The sequence below is a fragment of the Aythya marila genome (genome assembly GCF_965140915.1).
Source record: "Aythya marila genome assembly, chromosome: 27".
NCBI lineage: Eukaryota > Metazoa > Chordata > Aves > Anseriformes > Anatidae > Aythya > Aythya marila.
In genome coordinates this window covers 5,383,641-5,403,991 of record NC_139068.1, presented here as the reverse complement: position 1 = coordinate 5,403,991, position 20,351 = coordinate 5,383,641, and the positions used below count along the sequence as shown (strand labels likewise).

General features: G+C 60.1%; 1 protein-coding gene across 1 annotated transcript in view; it reads left to right on the top strand.

The window, feature by feature from the left end:
• EFNA2 (ephrin A2) overlaps positions 1 to 18,742 on the top strand; it is a 41,666-nt gene extending 22,924 nt beyond the window's left edge. Inside the window, exons 2-4 of the mRNA XM_082780218.1 lie at positions 12,894 to 13,186; positions 15,212 to 15,277; positions 16,643 to 18,742. Coding sequence (XP_082636344.1) covers positions 12,894 to 13,186; positions 15,212 to 15,277; positions 16,643 to 16,764 — 481 coding nt within the window. The 3' untranslated portion in view covers positions 16,765 to 18,742. The remainder of the gene's footprint in view (positions 1 to 12,893; positions 13,187 to 15,211; positions 15,278 to 16,642) is intronic.
• Positions 18,743 to 20,351: the final 1,609 nt, after the last annotated feature.

Below are 20,351 nucleotides of genomic sequence, written 5' to 3'. Positions count from 1 at the left end.
AGCCCGTCACCGTCAGGGCTGGGGAGAAACGTCCCGCGTCGTCCTTTTGATTGGGGGTCACCACGGGTCTGGATCCCGTCTGGCGTCCCCTGGCCACAGGGACAGGGACACTGGGGTGGCACAGGGTGCGCGAGGACCAGACGGGGCCACGGGGCTGGGGCAGAGAGGCCGGGAAAGGGGCTGGAGGGCGAGCAGCGTCCGTCCTGGCCGTGTCCCCCTGTCCATCTCCGTGTCCTCCTGTCCCCGTGCGGCATCCCACTGGGGGCTCGTCAGCATCGGGGGGCGTCACTGCGGGGCTCGTGCGCGGCCACGCTCGTCGGCAGCGTGCTGGGAAACCGCTCCCACCGCGCGCGTGAAATCTCCTTCGAATGGAAGCGTCGCAAGGTTAAAAAGTCACCCCTGAAACACGCCACCCCCGGGCTCCCCCGGCTGCGGCGGCGATGCCGCCTTGAAAGCAGAGCGGCCGACAGCCGACGTGATGGGGAGAGAAAGGAGGCGAGGCCGGGGCCATGGCCGGGCACCTCCCGTGGTGTCTCCGCAGGGGGAGACCCGACCTCGGGTTATTGGAGCCGGGAGCCAAGGGGGGATGGAGGAGGTGGCTGGTGCTGAGCCGCGTTAATTGGTGTGCTTTAAATGAATTGAGGTGGGCAGGGCTCCCAGCCCAGCCTCAGGACGGGGAAACTGAGGCACGGAGAGGCTGCTGCGGGTCAAGCCTTGCCCCTGGCTCTGAGACCAGGCAAACAAAAGAGCCCTGGGGGGGGTGAGGCAGCGGTCACCTCCCCCTGGTTCCTACAGCGGGGTGATCAGAGAGCTGCCCCCAGCGTGCCAGGGCCTGAACTTGCCATGTGCTGGGGCTCAGCAGCACTAACGAGGCCAGCCTGGAGCGGGTGAACCACAGGTGGGGCACGGGGGCCGTGCGCCCCATCCCCTTTTGGAGACCCCCAAACGGGCGCCTTTGTCTGGATGCCCAGCGGGGCCCGGCGCGGGCGGCGGGGGGGCCCGGCTGCCTGCAGCAGATAACCCCCGGCGGCTCCCGCCCCGCGCCCCTTATCAGCCGTGTTAATTAGGGCGCTCAGCGTGAGCAGCCTGAGCACGTATGAGCACGCGTGGCCTCGTGCACGGGGCGGCACGTGTGGCTGCGGGGAGCGAGGCGCTGCGGGACTTGTGCACGGTGCCAGGGGGGGTGCGAACGGGACGGGTGTGCGTGGGGGCACGCGTGTCGGGCTGGGGGTGCGTGGGGCTGGGAGTGTGCAGGGTTGGGGAGCAGGGTGCTGGGCTGGGGGTGCACACAGCCTGGGCACGGCGGGGACCTGCCAAGTGCGGCAGCCTCGTCTCCTCTCCTTGCCTCCCCGCCGGAGCCCGGTGCCCTGCTCACCTTTGCTGTCAGCCGGCACCGTAAACACCTTCTGCTGCGGCGGCTCGGCCCTGTCCTGAGCCATCTGGCCGCCGGCTCTTGCCGTGCTCTGCTCGCCCTCCCCTGGCCCTTTCCCTGCTCCCACCGAGACCCTCGGCTCCTTTCCCATCCTCCCCCCAGCACCCCTGGGTGTTGGGGTCCCGGCGTTGCCGCCCTCCCCATCCCACGTGCCCAGCCCGCGGTGCCCCCGCGTCTCTCCAGGAACGGCGGCGGGAGACGAGGACGCGCGATTGACGGCGCTAACGCAATTATCGGTACATTTTCCAGCCGCCGTCTCTCCGACAATGAATTTCTGATCTGATTAAATTTGCGCGGACCCCGACGGCACACGCAGATGTCTGCCGCCAGCCCCGCAGCTGGCCGGGCTCGGGCGCTCCCGGAGCGCACTGGGGTTGAGGGCGAGGGGGTCAGCGTGGCCGGGGACCCCCGGAGCCCCCAGCCCCAAGGGGAGACGGCAGCATCGCCACCGTCAGCAGGGCACTGGGAGATGCCACCCGGCCACGACGCAGAGCGGAGGGGATGGGGACGGTGCTGCTCCATGGGTGAGGAGCACCCAAGGGTGCCCCCAGCTCGCTGCAGGGGGTGTCGGGGCTTTCCCCTGCGTTTTGCCCCTTGGGGTCCTGCTTTGGCCGGACCCCGCTGCCCGGTCCCAGCAGAGTCCAGCTGCAGGAGGGGCTGGGGGGGAGATCTGTGCCGCCTGGCTTATTACCGAGTTTAACCTCCAGCCTTCCTTACATGCCACAGTGCCCGTAACTAGTGCAGAGGCTGCTTTTATGTGCAAATGAGCCTTTTTTTTTTTTAATCTTTGACAGAGAATGTGCTGTGTTTACATAACAGAGGGCCCTGGTACTCTGGAGAGGGCCACTGACAGTGCTGGCAGGAGATGTTAAGAAAGATCTAACATTTCTGATCTCTGTTTAGCCAGAGGCGCTGAGAGGCAGCAGGGGAGGGTGGCCGGGGGGCGCCCGGGGGACAGCGGCTCTATTCCTGCTGCCCGGGGCACGGCCACGCAGGGGTCAGGGGCCGTGGGCTGGCCCTGGGGGCTCTGAGCCACCTTTGGGGGCCCTGAGCCACGGGACGGGGCCGTGGGTGCAGGTCTGAGACCCTCTGCGTTGAGGGGGGGACACAGGCGGTGGCCTCGCGTGGTGGCACGGGACAGCACGAGAGAGCCACGAGGCAGTGGCATCAGCCTGGCAGTGCCCGTGTCCCCCCAGGGGTGCTGGGGAGGTGACCCAAGGGTGCCCCCAGCACCCAAACCCGCATCAGCTGTGGTGAACCTGGCGGGGAGGGCAGGGGGAGCTGCTGCGGCCAGGTTAAGTGGGAAGATGACCAATATCCAAAGGCCCGCCAGGTTAAAATGCATTAATTCAGGGTAGTCCGTTAATGGCAGTATTGATTAGTCTCAGGGCTGTGCTAACGAGCAGCCATGTTAATGAGGGGCGAGTGGTGTGAATTGCAGCATCTGGTGCAGATCCAGGGAGCGGTGATTAGGGGAGAGGGACGCACACCCCAAAAGGAACTGTGGGGTGCATGGCCTGGGGGCTGCCGAGGCACGGATGGCTCTGGCATGAGGAAAAGGGGGAATTTCTGTGCCAAAACCCCGGATTTCCCACTGACGCCTGCTGTTTTTTTCCTCCCGGAAAGCGAGTAACCTTGTGAGCCAGAGGAAAGCCTGTCTTGTCTGTGCCTGTATCAATCAATCAGCCGCGTGGATCTCTCCATCTCCCCGTCCGTCCGTCTCGTTGTTTCCTACTGTACTTTGTCATCGCGGCAGCGCCCGGCTACAATCTAATCAGCGCCCGTGTTAAGAGGTCTGCGCCGTCTGCTCGGGTTCGGTCCCAGACCTGGATGTGCTAAAAGCTCCCACTTCTCTTTCCCAAAGCGTCCTGGTGGGTTTTTGGGGGGCAGGAGGAAGCCGGAGCAGGTTCCCGTTTCTGCGGGGCTGAAATACAGCCCAGGATCTGGTGGCTGCACCCTGAAGAGCTGCTTAGTTTTTGGACTGGCTGGCTTTTTTTTCATTTGTTTTTTTCCTTGAAAATACCAAAAGCCTGAGTTTCTTCACCCTGCCTGTTTGTAGCCCTGTTCCCTGCACAGCGTGGGAGGAACGATGTTCAAATTCGCCTTTTCCTGCTGCTTTTCTGTTTCTTAGTGTAACTTTGCAAAACTTGTGCTGCTTTGGGCAGATGCCAGTGCAGGGAGCAGAGGAGCTGGGCTCTGGCTCCAGCACGTCCCTGCTCTGTGGTGGGGGCACCCATGGGTGCTGAGGGTCTGCGCTCCCTGGCACGCCGACAGCGATGCTCGAGGGGAAAGCGAGGCGAGATCACAATCGGGGCAGAAGGTCTGGCTCGAGGGGTTTCCACCTCTCTTCTCCTGATTTGCTTCCCCAGCACCTTCCACCCAAGACCCCGTCAGGTCCTTAGAGAAATGAATTAAAATTCGCACTGTGACGTTAATTGTGCAGCATCACCACGCCGCGCTGACCCTTAGGCAGCTCAGTCCCAGCTCCTTCTGCTGGAGCCAAAGCAGCTGCATCATCCCTCTGCTCCCTTCACGTGCATCAGCAGGAGGAAGAGCAGTCTGGTTTTGGGGTGCCTGTGAGTTCCCCCAAGGGCAGCTCCACAATGGGACATCAGCCCCAGCCCGGTGCCAGCTGCCCGTGGGGACAATTTGTGCACGGAAGCCCCTGAGAAGTTCTGGCACCTGCGGCTCCTCGTACTCGAGCAGGGTGGCTCTGCCTCCAAATTAATGTGTGTGGTTGAGGGCACGTCTTATAGGATAAGTGCATCGTCCTGAGAGCATTTGAGGTGTGAGAAGGGCCGAGGGCTGCTTCTTGGGGTAAAAAGAACCAAACTGCAGGAGGATGCCCGACTCTGAAGGTCCCATGTCTGTGCCCAGAGCCCTGCGGGTCAGGGGGCTGCAGGACTGTGCCCCCTGAGGTCCAGCCTCACGGGCCAGATCCTGCCCCAGCTCGGGGTGCTGTGGGTGCCCCTGGGGCAGCGCCTGCCCTCCTGCACCGCTGCGTTTTTGCCACCTGTTGATGGAAACCTCCCCGATGCGCTGCGTGTCCAGGGCCCTCGGCCGCCACACGCTGTGGATTCGGCGGGCTCGCGCCTGCATTTAAACAAATTTTGTTTTTTTTTTTTTTCCCCCGTTATAAAGTCTTCCAGTTGCCTGCGGGAGGGTGGATTGCTGCTCTTTTTCTAGATCTGCAAACAGGCTGAAATAATAGCTGCGGGTGTACCCATTTATCTAGATGTCTATCTATTCATGCATCCCATCTCATCCCACTCTGTCACCCGGTCCTGTAATATCTCAGCATCTCCCTAAAGCAAAAGATGACAATAAAGTGTAAATGGGGAGTGTTGGCTCTGGAGCATAATGATGGCAATTTAGATGCCAGCCATAATTTTTCCACCGTTGCCCCAGGTAACAGAGCAGTTGTCTCCTGTGGGAGCGCGGGCGAGCCCGGACGAGGTTACCTCCACTCTCCTGTGTCTAATCGCCGCCGCGCGTTTCTCTGGCTGTCATTTACATTTGAAAAAAAAAAAGAAAAAAAGGAAAGGGAAATATCTTTAAATCAAGATGAGTGAGCCTCCGGAGGGCGAGGCTGCACCAGCCTGGGAGGCTCCCCAGCGATGGAGGCTCTCGGCCAGCCCCAAACTGGGGGTGTCACAGGGACTTTGGCTGCCTGCATCGCCCCGGCCGTCGGGCACAGGTTCCCCCGCAGGCGTCGTGGGGCGAGCTGGAAGCGGTTCCCTGCGGCGGGGAAAGCAATCACGGGCAGTAGTGCTGCATGGCGATTTGCATCTCATTACCCACAAGGCGCTGCCCTCCCCAGGCTGCCGGGGGCTGCTCCTTCCCTGGGCCCCCCTCGCTGTAACCCCGTTGTGTCGGTGCAGGGGCTGGGTGCCTTCGTCTCATAAAAAAAAGTTGTAAAAAAAGCCAATTTTATAAGAAATGAGGTTGGGGTTGGCGCTGTGGGTAGCCCTGGCTGCTGGCCTGGGGAGCTCCCATGGGTGCCGCCAAGCAGTGCCTGCTGTGGGCACGGGGCTGGGGTCTGCAGGGATGGAGAAGAGCGCAGAGAGACGGCTCTCGTGGTGCTTTGGGACCCCTGGACTGGACCAGCGAGGTTTGTACGGGCTCTGCCACGTGAACCTCCTGCCAGTGTTACCCCAGCATTGCATCCAGGAGCAAGGAGCTCGGGAGCTTTGGCAGCAAAGCTCTGTGCTGGTGGGTGCTGGGTGGAAAAATGCGCCAACAACGAATCCACCGGTGCTGCCGGAGGACAGAGGCTGACCCAGGAGCCAGAACTGGTGACCACCATTGAGCATGGCAGGAGCGGGCGATCGAGGGCAGGGTGCTGGTGGCCAAAGGCTGTGGCCACACCGGGATTTCCCCGGCCCCATGGAGCTGAGCCGGGCGCGCAGCCCCCTGCCACGTCCCCGCCACGCGGCGCGGCCACGGGCTGCGGCGGGGCTGTCAAACGGCATTAAGCCCAAAGTAACCTCCCGTCGATGGGAGCCGTCACCGTCAGTCCAGATAACTGTAATCGAGCTGCTGAATATGTAGCTGGGATCGGAGTTTTGTAGTTGAGATAAATATTGATATTAAAGCTGTCAGGGCTGGCGAAGTGATGCTTGATGCCGGCTCCGCCGGTTTCTCATTGCCCGACCCGCCAGCTCCCTCTGGTCCCAGCTCTGCATGGCCCCAGGGGGCTCCCCATGTCCTGTGGTCCCCCCCCAAAAAGCAGGGACCATACCTTGGAGTGCCATGGCTGTGACTCGGTGCTATCGGCTGCGAGCAAAAGGGCAACCCCAGGCTTTAGTCCCCAGGGCTGGTGCCCTGCAGGCTGGGACAAGCCAGTGGCACCCAAAGTCCCCAGCCACAGAAAGTTGTCACCACGTCCCTGCACACCTGCCCCATGGGGGACCCCAACATGTGGACATGGGGAGACCCAAAGACCCCAAAGAGACGGGACAGCCGGCGATGTGTGGCGTGGGGCCTTGGTGTTAGTGAGCAGGGGAAGTTCTGGGAGAGGTGGCTGCAGCTGGGACCTGCACGTGCCCAACGTGCTTTGAGACCAGCTGAGGGGCAGAGCTCACAGTTTTACTGCTTAGGTCTAAAAAAAATCCATCCTGGACTTTTTTCTGGTGTAACAAATCCATCCTGGAAAATCCATCCCTGGGCGGGCAGCGGGCACAGGGTGGCACTGGCAGCCTGGCTGGCTGAGTGGAGCAGCGACCGACAGGCTCAGGGCTCAGATGCTTGGAAAATAGAAAATGAACCCAAATCCCTCCTCTGCCACCTTTTGGGGTTGTTCCTGGTGGATGTTGCTGGCTGCCACCTTGCCCCTGCTCCTGCGCTTGTGGCTCACCTTTGGAGGTGCTCAGCCAGCAAGTGGGGAGAGCTGAGTGCGGGTCCTCCCGTCCCCAAAAATAACTAAAAAGGGAAAAACCGTCTCCGAACCACCTGCCTGTCCCTGCGGGGCCATTCGGGAGCCCTCGTGTCCCACAGGTGCCCGTCCCTGTCCCTCCTCCCGCTCCCCGCGCTCCCGCGTGCTCCTTCTTTATTTTTTTAATTAGCCGATTCGCTATCTGGCGCTGAAGTGCGTTTCCAGCCACCACACTCAGGAAACCTCATTAACACAGATCAAAAGGAGCTTTTAATGATTTATAAAGGTGCAGCAGTTTGGAGAAATTAAATAATTTACGTGGTGTGTGTACGGCGGGGTCCCTCAAGACCACATTACAGGCGCACCGTGAGCTGCAGCCGGAGCCGCGCCGCGCTGCCGGAGCGCGCACGGTGCTGCACGTCCCCGCTGGGGCCGAGGGCTCGTCGCCTCTGCCTGGCAGGGCTGGGAGAGCCGAGGGCAGGGTGGCTCTGGAGCCCTGCCCCACGTCTTGTTCTGGCCATCATCGGCCAGGCTGGGGACATCGTGTCGGTGTGGTTGTCGCGTTTCTGCAGCGCATGGCAGCGGGGCACGGGGAGGTGTTCGTGGGAACAGAGGGGAATTGGAGAAACTTTCTCAGGTGGGAGAAAGAAAGAGCAGCTGCTCTCCCCTGGCTCTCTGGCCATGCAAAACATGTCACCGGCGTGCTTATAATAAATATTGGCTCCACAGGACGGGGTGGGAGCCGATGGGGTGCCGGGGTGGGATGGCCAAGAGTAGATGGGTGCAGGCGTTTTGGTGCCGTGGTCTCCGGCTTCATTCACCTGTTGAGTCCCCAGCACAGGCAACGGGACCCCAAAAGCTGCTCCCAGCTCCTCACCCCACAGGGCAGGATGAGCACCGTGCCAGGCACTAGCTGGGGCTTCATCTGCATGCCAGCCTCTTCTACAAACATGCAGCCCACGTCCCCAGGGCCCCCCCCCCAGCTCCGGGCACCGCACCACATGCGGGCGCTGAATCTGGCTTCGCGCAGGACGGAGCTCCTCTCCGCGGCGTGGTAATGCAGGCTGCCCAAGGAGAAAAAAGAAACAGACGGGAAAACTAGCTTAAACGCTCCCGGCGTGAAGTCCATTGCCGGCCACGGACGTGCCAGCAACCAGCAGAGCACCAGGATTAATGGAAAAGAGCCGGAGCGCTGCGGAGAGGAGTCACGCGCCCGCGCCTCCTCCCGCGGGAGTAATTCCCCGCCGGCCCCCATGGGACGGGGGGCTGCCTTTTTTGCTCCGTTTTACTGCATTTTGCTGCGTTTCGCTCGTTCCCTGGTGGGGGGAGAGGGGCCGGCGGCGGCGAAGGTGGCTGCTGGTGGCCGCTTTGCATTTTCATCAGGTTGTGCTAAAAAAAAAAAAAAAAAAAAAAAGACGGCGAGAGCGCGCCGGGCAGGGCTGGGGCTGTTTTCGGGGGGGCTGGGGGGGGATGGAGGGCTGCTCAGCTTTATTTTGCTCTGTAAGAGGCTTATTACTCCTGATCACGCTGTGACTATTTGAATGACGGAGAATTTCAGCAGATGAAGGTGGAAACGAGAATTTTCTGTGCCCGGCTGCCCCGGGGCCATGGGACCCCCAGGAGCTGGGGACCCCCAGGAGCTGGGGACCCCCGGCACCAGCCCCCCCCCAGCCCCACTCTCGAGCCCCGCGTCGCCTCCCGCCCGGCTGCCGGAGCCCGTTCCAGCCCCTTGCTCCTCTGATGGTTGCAAACCTTCTAATTTCCAGCCTCAATTTATTCATGGCCAGTTTATACCCATTTGTTTATGTGCCAACACTGTTCTTCAGCTTAAATAGCTCTTTTCCATCCATAATATCTCCCCCCCCACCCCCCCCCAACGTATTTCAGTGAGCGCAATCATATCTCTTTTCAAGCTGTTCGGGAAAGAAAAATCTGAATTATTTAACCCTTGGGACACTGGCTGGGCATACAGGGTGTAACCAGACCACGAGACAAATGCCCTTTGTTGGTGCACAAGGCTGCTGCGCTCCTTGGGGGCTTTTGGGGAGGGCTGCTGCTGCCTGGAGGGGAAACTGAGGCAGGGGCTGCGGGGGGGGGGGCTCGGGATGGGGTCTGGGTGCTGCGGTGCCCAGCACCACTGCCCGCTGGGCATGGCTGAATCGTGGCAAAGCTTTGTGTTGGGCGCTTCTGGAGGGTTTTGCGGGGCAGGCATGCGAGGGGCGCGGCCGCCGTCCTCCAAGGGTCACCGGGATGTGAATTTAGATGAGATTAAAAAAAAAAAAAAACAAAAAAAAAACACAAAAAACGAGAGCAAGCTGGAGAGCGCGTGTGCTGCCTCGGCAAATAGGGACGGGAAGGATTCAACCTCCCCGCTGGCAGAAATGGCTCGCAGGTGGGGTGCCGAGAGCCGTGGCAGGACGGGGCTGGTCCTGCTGGAGTGAAATCCTTGGCACAGCCACACCAGTGCCACCCTGTGCGTGGAGGGGACCCACGGGTCCCTGTCCAGCCCTGGCTTCACCCCAGGGTGGCACCTTGGGGCTGGGGGGAGCCAGGGGCGCCTCCTGGAAGAGCCCTGCCTGGACTTGGCCCCGTTAGCCATGGGGTTGTTGGGCCTGGGTGTGGGATTCAGCTGGGGCGCAGCCGCCCCCTGGTTCCATCGGGTTGCAGAAAAAGCCTTAAAAAAAGAAAAGTAGAGAGCGAGGGTTGGCGTGACGTCTCCCTAAAGCAGCTTTGTCATCGGGTGGGCTCTTGGAAGGCTTTTCTTCCTCCCCAGTGAATGTCTGAGAGGGAAAATCTGGGGAAGGAGCCCCCACGGCCCCCAGTGCTGCCCTGTCCTTGGCCAGCACTGCGCAGGGACCCGGCGGGGGGCAGCGGGGCCGCTTGGTTCCTGATGTTTTATTCCAGGCAATTTCACTCCAATGGATTTCCGCTCTTGTCATGCAAAAGGAGAGGCAGCGAGGGCCGGGAAAGTTCTCAATTAACGGCCAGGGACGTGGATGGGGAGCGAGGGCAGGGTGGTGGCACCGGGCAGGCGCTGGGGCACCCCGAGGACTCCCCCGGTGTCCCCCGGAGCCACCCCCATGTGTGGATCCCCCGGGGAAGGGTCCCTCGAGCTGGGGGCTGTGGGATCGGGGCAGCCCCGTCCCCTGCCCCGCAGAGCTGCCGGGCTGTCAGGCAGCGCTAACGGTAACGAATGCCCCTAATGAAGCACCCAATTAGCCGGGATCCCAGCCCTAATGGTAGCTGACAGAGCTGAAAGCCGCGCGGAGTCGATTGTCAAGCGCAGCATCCCACCGGGGTGAGCGCCGAGGCCGCTCCATTCATCTCTGTCAGGGAGAAGCGAGGCTCCCGCGTTAACCCTTGGGCGCTGGGCGAGCTCCGGGCCCCCACGGCCCCAAACCAGCCCCCACCCGGTCCCAGCACCAAGGCGGACACCGGTAAATGGTGAAATCCTACACGTGGCACGGGGCCCGTGCCGGATGCGCGCAGCTCTGGAGGCGCAGATCCCACAAACCAGCCCCTGGTGCGGGTGGGTGCTGAGCACGGGGACGTGGTGCTGCTTCCCGCAGCTCTGGCCACAGTGGGATGTGGGGTCCCTGTGTTGTGTGGAGGGGCTGGGCCAATGCCATGTCCAAAATTCCCAGGATTATGGCAGGATGTGCTCACCGGGGAGGTTTTCATTCGGCGTGACCTCAGCAGCCCCACTGCGGACGGGATGCCCGTGCCCCAAAACTCCCTGGGGAGCCATCGCGTCCCCTCCCACCGGGCTGCAGCATTTTACCATTTTAACTTTATTTTTATTTTATTTTTTTCTAATGTTTTACCTTACAGCTGGCCCATGGCAGCTCAGCACCACGAGCGGGTGCCGGGCCAGGCGCACGCAGCCCACCAGGGAACGCACCAAAACTGCCCGGCTCAGCCCAGCCTGACCGAGATCTGCTTTTTTTTTTTTTATATATATATATATATTTCGAAGCAGACGAATTAGCGATGTGCCTCATTTAGACAGTTCAAATCCCACTCATTTTAATTAGCGCGGCCTGGCAGCCCTGCTGCGGGTATTACACGGGGCGACAGCGCGCTTTCCAGGTGGCGGGTTTTTAAAACGCTGTTGACATTTCGCGGACCGAATGCCTTAAACGATAACAAATTAACAGACGGCTCCGTGCGTGCGCGCCGCTCCGTGTCTGGCTCCACGGGAGCTCCCGCCAGCAGACCCCAGCCCGGGAGTGCACCCGGGATTTACGGGGTGGGGAAGCAGCCGGGGGGGATCGGGGGCACCAATAAAGCTTTGCTGGCAATGAAAAGCTGGGACGGGTCCGAGACGAAGTCACCCCAAACTTGGGGTGCACGGGGATGGATGGGGATGTGCCCTGCCCGTCCTGTCCCCAGCCCTGTCCCCACACCGGCACGTGCCCCGTGTGCCATCACCCTGTCCCCATGTGCCATTGCCTTGTGCCATTGTCCCATCGCCCTGTCCCCACATCCCACCCCTCTGTCCCTGCATCCCATCACCTTCTCCCCACATCCCATCGCCCGCTCCATAAAACATTTCCGTAGCTTTACCTGTGACTTCATGCCTCTGGCCCTAAAAGCACCAGGCTGAGCAGACTTCTGGCTGGGGGGGGGACACCGTCCCAGTGCCATCAGGCTGGGGGGCTGGGATTTCGCTCCTGCTACCCCCTCCCTCCCACACACCCGCAGTGTCCTGTCCTTGTCCCCAACCCAAGAAGACCCCGGGGAGGTGGGACAGGAGCTGGGGGGGCACCGTGCCCAGGCTGGGCTCCTCCGCTCCCCCCGCAAAGGCAGAGCCCTCCCCTGGCCCCAGGAGCGCCCAGCCCCGTCCGCGCCATTTATCACAGCTAATCAGCTTTAATTCAGCAATTTGTCAGTCCGGCAAAAGCCCTTGGAGTTGGCTGATTTTTTTTCCCAAAAATATAATTATTATTATTATTCCCCTGATAAGCGTGGGCCCTTCTGTTACAATCGCCTTAGCTTGGCTTTTAATAACAATCATTAAAATAAATAATTTTTTTTTAAATAAAAGGAAGAGAGAAGAGCTTTTTATTTTTTTTTTTTATTGTTTTGTGTGCGTTTGAAATTGTTTCCCAGTAAATCGCGGCCCTTTGTATTAATTTTACATTTTAAAATGTTACCTTGCCAGGGGCAGGGTTGGCACAACCGACTCGGAAAAGGAGAGGGAAGGAGAGCGAGCAAAGCCCTTCTCCTTAATTAGCGCCTGTCCCTGTGTGATCAGAGTGCTTATGAGGCAGGTAATGAGCTGGATGGCGGCTCCGCGCCGCCGCCCGGCTCCTTCGGCAGGGCTCAAGGACCAAAATCCCCGTCCTGCCCACCCCCCGTCCCTTTTGGGGTGCCTTTTTGGGCACCGGTGGTGATTTGGGGGGTGCGCAGCGTCGTCGGTGTGTTTGGGGCATCTTTGTGATGAGTTTGAGCCAGCCTCAGCCCGGGTGGTTTTGGGGAGCACTGGGGGTGGCCGTGGGCAGGATTGGTGTGGGGGGGCACAACGTGGGACACATATGGGACGTGTGGTGTTGGGGGGAGCGGTGCTGCAGGAGCCTCAAGTTAATTAGCAGAGAAAACTCATCACAAGGCGGGGGATAAAGGAGAAGCACCAGGTTGGCTCCTGGGGGGGGTTTAGGGTTGGGCCGGGGGGGGCCCAGGGTGCCAGGGGCAGGGGCCGGGTGCTGCTGTGGGGTGGGAGCCGCCGCATGCAGGGCCCTCTTCGGATCCGCTAATCCCTTAATCTCTCCGATAATCAGTGCCAAAAACGCAAATTACAACGGGATTGCGGCGCGCATCGGCACTAATACCAAAAGGGCTGATGCTTATCGCGGTGAATAATGATTTATTTTTTTTTTTTTTTGCTCCTCGGTACCGAGTATCGCCCGTTTATTAATCCCACAACACCGAGGCGCCGGGTTTAATCTCCTGAGGTTGATGCTGGGGAGGGGGGGGGAACCGGGGCGATGAGGTTGGGGAGGGGGTGCGGGGCCGGGCAGGATCAGGCCCCACGGAGCTTTTTTGGGGGGGGGGGGATGCAGGGTGCTAACACCGGCTGTGCCGCAGGTTCCACCGCGGGGACTACACGGTGGAGGTGAGCATCAACGACTACCTGGACATCTACTGCCCGCACTACGAGGAGCCGCTGCCCGCCGAGCGCATGGAGCGCTACGTCCTCTACATGGTCAACTACGAGGGGCACGCGTCCTGCGACCACCGGCAGAAGGGCTTCAAGCGCTGGGAGTGCAACCGCCCCGACTCCCCCAACGGGCCCCTCAAGTTTTCCGAAAAGTTCCAGCTTTTCACCCCCTTCTCGCTGGGCTTCGAGTTCCGGCCCGGCCACGAGTACTACTACATCTGTGAGTGGGGGGCTGCCGGGGTGGGGTGGGGGGGCTGAATGCTGACCCCCAAAATCTGCCCCGGGTGTCCCGAGTGAAGGGGAGCAGTGGCCACGCTGGCTGCCCAAAATGCTGTAAAGCCCCCCAAATCTGGGCACGTGGCAGGATTAGGCCCACTTTTAATTCCCGGAGTGGCCGGGCTCAGGGGTGGCAGTAGAGGAGGAGGAGAAAGAGGAGGAGGATGAGGAGGAGGAGGAGGAAGAGAGCTGCTCCAGCCTCGGGAAAATAAGCTAATGGGCTCGGATCGGGCGCTGGGAGCCTTGTGATCAATAAAGGGTAAAAAAGTAAAAATAAATTAGAAACCGTGACCCCCCAGCACCCGCCGGTGTCACGGGGAGGCAGGGACGCCTCTCTCCTCGCTCAAGAGCTGCCCGGCCTGCTTATCTCCCTTACTATTTCTCCCCCTTTTTCCTAAAGCATCTGTTTTCAGCCCACTTAATTTGTTCCTTTTATCTATATTAAATTACCATTTTCCCCCCTCGCTCTCTCCCCCTGTAAAATGTCACTCGCGAAATAACGGCAGCTACAACTCTCTCTTTCCCCCCCCCCCTCCCGCCCCAGCCCCGTTTTTTTTTTATTTTTTTATTTTTTTTTTTATTTTTAATGTCGTTAGGGAGAGATTACACAGAAGTAAATGGTGAAGCTGATCATTGCTAAACCGGTTAGGATTCATGTCATGCGGAACATTAGAAATTATGCCTCTTTGAGGAACCGTATTTAGCAGACATGAAAGAAAAGAAATTACCTCCTCCTCGCGCCCGCGGATCGGAATGCCATTAACCTCGCGGGCACGGGAACGGGGCCGTGCTCCTGCGCTGGGCCAAGGTCGTGCGCTGGCCCTGGGGATGGGGATGGGCACCATGGGCTCTGTGCACAGTGCCAGGCGCCGGCGCCGTGACCTTCCCGAATTTCGGCAGTCGTGTTCCCTCCAGGGCGCTGCACGAGGGAGGAAAAGGAGAGGATAAGAAGTAACGGGCGCTCCGGCACCGCTGTCCGGACCCCGCTCCATCAGTGGGGATGTGGTACTGGTGTTGCTGCTCATTTTGGGGTCCCCAGAGCCCGCCGTGTCCCCCCCCAGAGCTGGCGTGCCCGGAGCCGCGCGTGCCAAGCAGGGTGGCCCCTTGCTGCCAGCTCTGGCACGAGCCACATCCCAATTCCCCCTTCTTCCAGATGAAATTAAACTTTATTGCGAGTAACGCGCTCTTCCCTTCTTTAATTCAAAAAAAAAAAAAAAAAAGGAAAAAAGAAAATTAAATTCCTATAAAAACACATATATAAAAAATCACATTTTCTAATATTGCGAGGGGACTTTCACCAAGATAATTATTGCAATTACTCCCTTTGTCTCTCCCATCAAGTATTAGTTTTGCTCTGCCTTTAGCCTCATTTTGCCTGCGAGGGAGAGCCACGCAGACCTGCCCCCGCTCTCACCCTCCTTGGTGGCACGGGGGGGACAGGACAGAGGCCACCAGTGGGGAGTGGGCTTTGGGCAGGGGGCTCCTGTGGCACACATCAGCTGGAATCACCCCGGCCGTGCCATGGGGCTGGGCATTGCAGACCTGGAGCCCTGACCCCATTCCCATCCCAGGGGTTTGGGGCTGTGGGTGGGGGCAGAGCATCACCGCCAGCACCCCGGGGTGCCACCGTGAAACCTGGGGCTTCCCCGGTGGTGATGGTGACACCGACACCGAGCCCTCGCCCCTTCCTCTGCTCTTCCCATCCCTGCCCTCGTGTTCTGCAAGGCATTAATCCCACATGAGAGCCCACGGAGCTGCTGGAGGCAGCCCGAATATTTGCTCCTGATTGCTGCACTGGGACCAGTAAATGCCCTTCACTGGGCTGCCTTGGAGCAGGGCAGGGCCAGCCCCAGCCCTCCTGCTATAAAGGGTCCGGGGTCCCTGCTTGTCCCTATGGGGGGCTGTGGGGTCCAAGCTGCTGCCTCACTTAACGGGACCACTTCTGTCTCCCCTTTGTGCTTCCCCGCAGCCGCTTCTCCCCCGAACATGGTGGACAGGCCCTGCCTCAAGCTGAAGGTTTACGTTCGGCCGACGAGTAAGTGAGCGCCACGGGGCCGTGGGGAGGGGGCCGCGGGGGGCAGCTGCCCTGCGGGGTGGGCTGCTGGCCCCTGGGGGCTGCTGCTTTCAGGTGTGGGTGAGGGGGGACCTCTGGTTTCTGTGGGACTTGGCTGCATAAAAGTGGCTTTAAGGGAGGGGAGGTTTGGGGCAGGAGCTTTGGGGAAACGCAGACCCCTATGGCTGCATCCCGTCCCCACGGCACGCCAGGTCCTGGGTGACCCCCGGTGTCCCCAGGGTGGCACTTTTGAATCACCGAGGTGCAGGAGGCTGTGAGCACCAGGGGGACAAACCCTGCTGGTGTCCTGGGGCTCGGGGGTGCCCCCATCCTGCCCAAAAAGCTCCTCTGCGGGGTCCGTGCCCGGAGCCACGGCTGGCGCAGGGCGAGCGCCTCGCCTGGGCGGCTGCCGCCTGCCGCTGGGTTTCAGAAAGGGGAAAAAAAAAATAATAATCTCTGCACAGTGGCTACTTTTCAGAATCAAATAACTCAGCCATTTAAAAAAACAAATTAATAATTTTCTTCTCCTGTTAACGTGTAATTAGCAAATGGCAGCAGCTCTCCCTGGGGAAGGGCTGAGTGCCTGCGAAATGTCACCATTTAAAAGGATGTCTTTCTTTTTTTTTATTTGCATGGCTTTAAAATAAAACCCAATATAATGAAACCATCTGTAAAAAATCATTCTGTTTTGTTCAGGACTAGGGCATAATGGGGGAAAAAATCTCTCCTGATATAATTTTTTTTCAGTATTTTAATAATATCGGGATTTTATTATGTGGGTGCCTTGCAGAGGCGAAGGGCTGCCTTTGTGCGGCCGTGGCACAGGCACTGCTTTGGAGGGGGGACACCGGGCCCCCAGGGGATCCACTCCAGACCCTGGGACCTTTTGCATCTGCAAGCACCCAGCCCTGGATGAGAGGGGTCCTGGGTGACCCCACGCGAGGACCCTGCAGGATGGGGACAGGAGGAAGGGGCAGGGGCAGGCACTGCTTTTCCTGGCTCTGGCTCTGTAAAAAAAAATCCTTAATCCGGTGATAAACACGAGAGAGCAGAGCCCGGGGAACGCGCTAACAGCGTTAGCCATAATTTAACTTCTTTTCTGGCCACGCGCTGCTCTGCCACCCGGCGCGGTGCCGGATTGCCGGGCTGGTGTCACGCAGCTGGGACGGATCCAGCCCTGCTGGCGTCCGAGCAGCCGGGGAGGTTGGGCAGGGAACGGGGCCCAGGCGCTGCCTGGCACCACCCTGGGGTGCCAGGCACCAGTGGGGGTGCCGAGCATCGCCCGCCGTGCCCCGGGGGGTGGGCTCAGCCATCTCACGCCTCCCTTCTCCTCGTCTTTTCCCGCAGACGATTCCCTCTATGAGTCCCCGGAGCCCATCTTCACCAGCAACAACTCGTGCTGCAGCCTCAGGGTGCCGCACGCCGCGCTCGTGGTGGTGCCGGTCTTCTGGACGCTGCTGGCCTCCTAGCGCCGCGGGGCGAGGTGCGGGACGGAGCGGGGCTGTGCTGCCGGCCAGGAGCCCCCCGGAGCCCCCCGCAGCAGTGCAGCGCGCCGGGGGAGCGGTCCCGCACCGGCGGCGGTGGAACCGGGACGGATCCTGCCCGCGCGCGCGCGCCTCGAGGGCTCCCTTCCCTGCAGCTCGCTCGGCTCCGGCTCCCCCGTAGGATGTTGCTTTTTACATTTCTAGACCAAATATAGAGTCCTGATTTTTGATTTTTTTTTTTTCCGATTTTTTTTTTTTTTTTTTAAAAAGATTTTTATTTTGGTTGGCTCTGTTTCAGTCCAAGCTTCCCCGTGTCAGACTGAACCGCACGGGGGGGTCCCTGGCGCTGAGCCCCTCTCTCCAGGGGGGCCGCGGTGGCCGTGGCACGCTGCCTTCGCCCGGCACGGCGAGACGGACGCCACCACGGTGCCGATGGCTCTGCGGGCACGGACTCCTTCCCAGCCAGGCCACCCCTCCTGCAGCAGGACGTCACAGCGCACGGGGATGGGGGACCCAGATGGACACGAGGCCGCTGGGGGGGTCCCCGAGCTGCGAGCCCCCTGGGGTGACCCCTCCCCATGGCTCGCACTGTGGATGTCACCTCCGTCCCCGCGGGGCATCTCCGCCAGCAGCGAAGTGGCAGCACCCACGGGGAGCCCTGGGGGTCCCGGATGGCACCGGGAGCCCCCTCGGGTGCTTGGCTGGATCTGGGGCTGGAGCAAGGCCGACCGCTGCTCCCCCCCCCGGTGCTGCATCCCCTCCGTGTCAGCCCAAGCACCGCCTGTGCCCCCCCGGGGGCTGGATTCCCCCCCAGCGCCAGGATGGAGCAGCTTTTTGGGTCTGCACCCCGTCCTCCTCGCCGCCTCCCAGGTGCTCGTGGCCGTGCAGGCTTGTCCCCTGCATTGGCTGTGGGGGGCGGACAGGGGACCCCCCCCCATGATTGTCCCCCCTGCTCTGTGCGGGGCTGGCACCGGGGCCACGGCTGCGCCGGGCTTTGGCTTGTTCTCCTCTTCTTTATTCACATCCAAAACAAAACCACGGAAAAAACCCCATCGGCCCCGAAGCGCAGGGGGTGGGAGATGAACCAGAGAGGGGCCCAGCCCCTCCTCGCCTTAAATCCAGGACTGTCCCCCCCCCCCGGGGGGCTCACGCCGGGGGTGGTGGCCCCGGGACGCCGGTTTTGCCCGTGCCGAGCCCTTTCCACGGACCTTTTCCAGCCCCATCTCTTTTCTCCGCGGGGGCCCGGGGGCCGCTCCGCTCTGTAAATACAGCCGGCAGGCGCTATACTGTGAGCGTTTTTTTATGTATTGTTGAGAATGAATTTTATGGAAGGGTTTATTTTATTTTTATTTGATTATTTTTATTTTTTAGACTAGGACGCTGAAATCTCGCAATAAGCTCATCTCAACCATCCAAAAAAAAAAAGAAAAAAAAAAAAAGAAAAGAAAATGACAAAACGATGATTAAAAAAAAAAAACAAAACGCATTCCCCGCCACCGCCCCCCCCCCTGTCCTGTCCCCGTCCCCGTCCCCCCGTGTCTTGACCAGGTCGTGGTTCTCGAAGGCGAGCGGAAGCATCGTGGTTCTCCTGGCACCGGTACCCCGGGGGGGCGAGGGGGGAGCCGGGGGCCGTGCCCGGGCACCGCTCCAGCACCGCCGGGCTCGCAGGGGAGTGGCGACGGCAAAACCTGGCCTTCGGTCTGTGTTTTATATATATATAGATTATATATATAAATATCTATATTGTGTACAGCGACTGTGAGAGAGTTAAAAGCAAAGTGAGGCAGCAACACTTGCAGGGAGCTCTGAGCAGAGGCGAGGGTTGGGTGAGGGCTGGGGGGGGGTTGCTTGGGTCGGTTTTTTCCCTTGGGGGCAGCCCGCTGTCGGCGCTGGTTTTGCGTGTTGGTCTCCGTCCCACCTAGCTTCGTCCTTAGCCACGCCGCTTTCGTCCTCGACGTCGTGCTGATGGTAACCGGATCACCACCTAATTTGGATTCTGTATTTTTTTATAATAAAATAAAAATAAATGTCATGTGAGGCCCTTGCTTTCGAGAAGTGCCTTTCCCTCCCGCCGCCACCGCCGGGCTCCGATCCAAAACGCGCCACCGGTCCGGCCACCAGCAGCACTGGGGGGCACTGGGAGGCACTGGGTGGCACTGGGGCGCAGCAGGGTGGCCGCGCTCGGCTCCTTCCCCACTCCCAGCGCCGCCCTCCCCACCGGTGCGAGGGGGCCGTGCCTCCAGACCGCTCTGCTGGGTGGTGCGTTAATTACGGGAAGGATTTAATTACTCTGTTAATGAATAATAATGGATATTAAATTAATTAATATGCGATTGTTGATAGTACTTAATTATGGGAGGCAATGCAGCACGGTGGGTGGGCGCTGCGGGCTGGGACGTGGCGCTCCGGCATCTCCCCAGGCGCTCGCCCACCGCTGCCTCAGTTTCCCCTCGTGCTGCATTGGGACAGTGCCTGGCCATGTCCCCAGGGGCCACCAAACCTGGGCAGGCTGCTCCGAGGGGCATCACACACGTCCTTGGGGGGGATTTTCCTAACCCCACGGCAGCCCCCACCGCTATCCACCTCCCCGGGTAGAGCAGCGCTCGCACCGGGCGCCCGCCCGCGCTTGTTTGTCGCAGCCCTAAATAACTTTTTTTTGTGCGGCCCATGTTAATTTCCAGCGTTTAATGCATATTTCAGCATAATTAGCAGAATAGGAACAATCCGCTGTTAATTAATTCAGGCTCGTGCAGCTGATCCGAGGCTCTGAAGTTTGCCACAAGAGGGTGAAAGACTCATTTTGCTTTTTAATAAGGGCCATCTGTGTGCCAGGCGCGGGGAGCGACACCAGCACGGACGGACGGGGATGCGAGGCTCCTCTCCTCGCCCTGGCAAACCCAGTGCCAGGCTGGGAAACCGCAAAGTGCCGGAGAAAGAGCCCAGCAGGGACGTGGGGAAAAGGGGAGCTTTTCAGCCCGACGCCGTAAGTTTTTTTTTTTTTTGAGGCCTGACTCATGATTTTTTTAACACGTGGGGTTGGAAATACGGAGTTAAAAATAGCAAGCTGGCAGGCGCAAGGCTGAGACGGATCATCGTTAGTAATTAATTAATGGAGTCATGGATTTTTAAGGCCTGAAAGGGCTCATTTTGATCAGCCCGCCTGTCTCTTTGGCAGCGGCATCGAGCTTTGATTTAAGGACCCATGGTGATGGAGAGCCTCCAGCACCCTGCTCCAGGCAGCCCAGTGAGCACTGGCCACCAGCCCAGTTTGGGTTTGGGTTATTTTTAACCCAGGGCCATGGCTGGGTCATGACCCCATGGGGCTGGTGGGTGGCTGTAGAGCCTGGGGTTGGAGTCGGGGGCTGGCTCTGTTGCCCCCAGGGGCACCCCATATCTTGGATTTGGGGCAGTGAGCACTCTGCGGGCAGGTGGAGACCCCTGGTACCATCCCTGTTGGGTTCCCCAAGGCTCTGGGGGCTCTTGGGCAAAAGGGAGCGGGGACACACAAGATGAGTGACCTGGCTGGTGGGGACGTGGTGGCTTTGCCCATCTGCAGGACCTGGGAGCTCCTT